The 3601-nt window shown below is 55.6% G+C and overlaps 1 protein-coding gene across 1 annotated transcript; it reads right to left on the minus strand.

The window, feature by feature from the left end:
• Positions 1-2891, minus strand: EIF1 (eukaryotic translation initiation factor 1). The gene is made up of 4 exons (XM_036407788.2): positions 2704-2891; positions 1814-1977; positions 1371-1472; positions 1-814 (listed from the first exon to the last, which is right to left on the minus strand). Exons 1-4 carry the CDS (start codon positions 2732-2734, stop codon positions 770-772), a joined length of 342 nt encoding a protein of 113 aa, XP_036263681.1. The 5' UTR covers positions 2735-2891; the 3' UTR covers positions 1-769.
• Positions 2892-3601: the final 710 nt, after the last annotated feature.

Raw genomic sequence — 3601 nt, forward strand, 5'->3', positions numbered from 1 at the left:
TGTTTCTGAAAACAAGTTTTATTTAAATAAGGGTTTAAATACATAACACAACATTAAAACTGAAGGAGGGGAAAAAAAACACCCCAAAAATCTTTTTTCTTTTACTTCACATGGCATTGGGCAGCTGCTGCTATTAAGTTGCAAGCTCTACAGCTAGCTACACGACTGACACTTCAGTTTGAAATTTGTTCCCTTGTCAAAAGTTTAACTCGGATAGAAGATTGGCCTCAAATTATGGTTTGGACAATGAGCTAGGGTTATGTCGGGTCAGAAAGACCGTGGTGGCAAGCCTGGAGTCCTTACACCTCCCTGGAGGGAAGGTGGCAGGCTGCTCTGAGCTCCATCAGGTGTAGATCTTTGACTACGGAGGGCTCCCTCTAGTGGTACACATGCCGCTGCTGCCTGCCCCCTCTCCTCTCCGCTTCAGGGAAGGCTGCTCAGGCGGTGACATTCTCTGAGGGCAGGGAACTCTGGTGAGGAGCTTTGGCCAGACATGGGCTTGGCTGAAACCTCACGGAACTGCTGGTTCAGGCTGGACACTGCCAGGCGCCCACTGCTTGACCTCTGTTTAAATGAGGGACTTCAAGACTAGACAGCATGGCTCTTTTCAGTTTATTGCATGAAGGAGTTACACTAGTCCAAGTTAAAAGCAGACCCCAAATGGTTACATCATACAAGCTGTGAGGTTTTTAAACTTGTGACAAGGGACAGGAGGGAAATTCTACTCATTGCAAAGAAATCCTCACTTAAGCTTCTGAGCCAAAAGCACTTAAAACCCATGAACCTTCAGCTGGTCGTCCTTAGCCAGTCCAATCTGCAAAAACATAAAAGGGCACAGTTTTAAAGAGTCAAATGAAAGAGTTCAAGGGTCCTACCTTCCTTCTACACTGAGCAAGGGAGGTCCAAGGGCCAAGATGCATACCCCAACCACTAGGAGCAGTGGTTCTCTACTCAGGGCATTTAGCTAAATATCAACCATGTAACCGATTTCAGCAGCTAGGAGGAACAGCCAACCAGACTTCCTGCTTAGCTTAGCACCTGTCTGCACACTTTAAATCTGCAACTTTTAAAAGCAGAACCATAAAAAAGGGGGAGGGGGGTAGACATATATAGTGCTTTCAACAATAAAGATTTTTTTTTTTAATCAAACGTTTTTTTAAAAGGAAAAGTAGGTCCATAAAAAAAAGTAAACTTAAAGCAGACAAATTCCTCCTGTTTTTGATAATACATGCATCTATGCACTTTGAAACTCAACCATTTCGTTCAGCCTTACAAAAGGAAAGGTCTAATCTTCCCAGCAGAAATGAACCCATTAGGCAGGGTCTGAGATTAGCCGGGCCAGAGGCACCAACGCAAGTGACAGAACTCACCTCGACAAGGAACTGGCATATGTTCTTGCGCTGGTCACCCTGCAGCTGAATTACTTCTCCATATTCTGGATGCTCAATTACAGTACCATTGCAGGCAAATTTCTGCAAGGGAAGCAAGACAGATTACAGATTAGGCCAGGCCATCATCATCTCTTTGGGGGGGAGGGGGATACCACAGCGCCTGCATGTGAGCAAAGCTAAAGGTCTATTTCCTCCCACGAAGACCTACCTTCTTTTTTAAAAAATATTTTATTGCTTTTCTACAGAGAGGAGGGAGGGAGAGGGATAGTTAGAAACATGGACCAGCTGCCTCCTGCACACCCCCTACTGGGGATGTGCCCGCAACCAAGGTACATGCCCTTGACTGGAATCGAACCTGGGACCCTTCAGTCCTAAGACCGATGCTCTATCCACTGAGCCAAATCGGTTTCGGCAAGACCTACCTTCTTAAAGGCCTTCACTAGTTTCTTTTTATCGTAATCATCGGCGATCCCTTGGACGGTGGTAAGGGTCTTCCTGCCGTTTCTCTGTTGAATTCTTATATGGATATAATCCTCAGTGCCAGCGGGAAGCAGATCATCACCCTTACTTGCATCAGCAAAGGGGTCTGGGAAGAAAAGGTGCAAGTTTAGAGCCCTGGAGGCTCAGCTGCCGCCGTCACCCTCCCACCGGGTCTTTTGTTGAGTGCAGAAAACGAATCCCGCCATCGCCCAAGAACTGGGTCAGGTCAGATCAGATGATGTCCTTTGTAGGCTCTTCCCCGGAACATGTCGGTCGGGGACGGGTGACTTCCTCCCCGAGCCCCGCCAAAGGCCTGGGCCTCCGTCCGGGCCCGCCCTCGGCAGCCGATCACGTGTCGGGGGAGCCTGGGCGGGCGGGCACCGCCCCAGTCGGCTGATGCAACCGGCCGGAACCTGAGCCCCGAGGAGGGGCCGCCTCCCCGCCCCATTGGCGCGCGCGCCTGTCACTCTAGAGCTGGGGCCGCCCCCCTCCCCGGGGCCCGGGACAACGGCAGGACGTACAGGATGTGACGCAGCGGTGGCGGGAGGAGGCGGGTGTGGCCGGCGGGGGGGCCGGAGCCATTAGTAAATGCGCCACCCGAGACGCTGGGCCCGCCCAAGGGCTGACCTCTCGTCCTAAGTCTTCCGGTCCCGCTCGGGGGCCGACCCCAAGGCCCAGGCCGGGTCCCCACCGCCCACGAGCCCAGACACGTCCCCTCCGCACACAGTGACAAAGGCCCGAGCGCTAGGGGGCCTCTCCGGGGCCGCCGCTGGGCCTCGGCAGCCCCGCCGCCCCGCCCGGGCCTTTCCCGCGGGCCCGGCCCGCCGCTCACCGAAAGAGTGGAGGTTCTGGATAGCGGACATACGATACGATTCCTTTTCCTCGGTGGAAACGGCCTGCGGAAGGCTGCGGCGGGAGAAGGCGGGCAGGGGGGACGGAGCGTCGGGAAGCGAGGGGGGCTCGAGGGGGAGGTTGCTGAGTCCTCGGCGGCGGCTCAGTCACTGGGGCGAGGGGCGGTGCCTGTATTCACTTATATAGTCGCCCTGTGTCGCCAGCACGCTTGCCCTCACGTCCCGGCCCCGCCCACGGCGTCGTGCCCCCGGCGCCCAGGCGCTGCCGCTTCCAATTGGTCCGGGGGCGGGGGCGGGACGCGCGGCGGCGCGTGCGCAGACGCTCAGGGGCTGCGGAAGGGCGTCCTCGGCTTCGGAAAGAGGTAAGAGCGGGGGGAGGGGAGGCTGGGGAGGCCTGTGCGCCTGCGCAGTGCGGCCGGAAGGCGGCGGCGGCGGCGGCGCGGAAAACTGGCGGAGGTTTCGGGCGCGCCTGCGCACTGCGCTCCCTCTGCCTGGTCCGTGTTTTTGACCCCGCGGTCGCCCGCCCTGCGGCAGAAGGGGCTTCTAGGGGGCACATGGGCCATTGGGGACCCGGATGCTGGGCCTCGGAAACCGGACAGGTTACCAGGGTCTCATACTCGCCTCGTTACCCACTTGCTCCTTCTTTCAGATTTAAGGTGGCCCGATGTTGATTTAAGGGCCTTAAATCAACATCCAAAACAGAACCCAGACTTGACGAACTTAAAAAATAAAAAGGGCTTTCAAAGGGAGAGACAACAGGGTTTATTTGAGCTCCACAAGAATAGCTGTTTGGGAACCACGGGTTCGGGCAGAAGCCCAAGGGATGTCCGTCCCCATCAGCAGACGAAGGCAGGGTATTTGTGAGGGAGGCATGTCCGT

This window comes from Pipistrellus kuhlii, unplaced genomic scaffold (assembly GCF_014108245.1).
Source record: "Pipistrellus kuhlii isolate mPipKuh1 unplaced genomic scaffold, mPipKuh1.p scaffold_m20_p_37, whole genome shotgun sequence".
NCBI lineage: Eukaryota > Metazoa > Chordata > Mammalia > Chiroptera > Vespertilionidae > Pipistrellus > Pipistrellus kuhlii.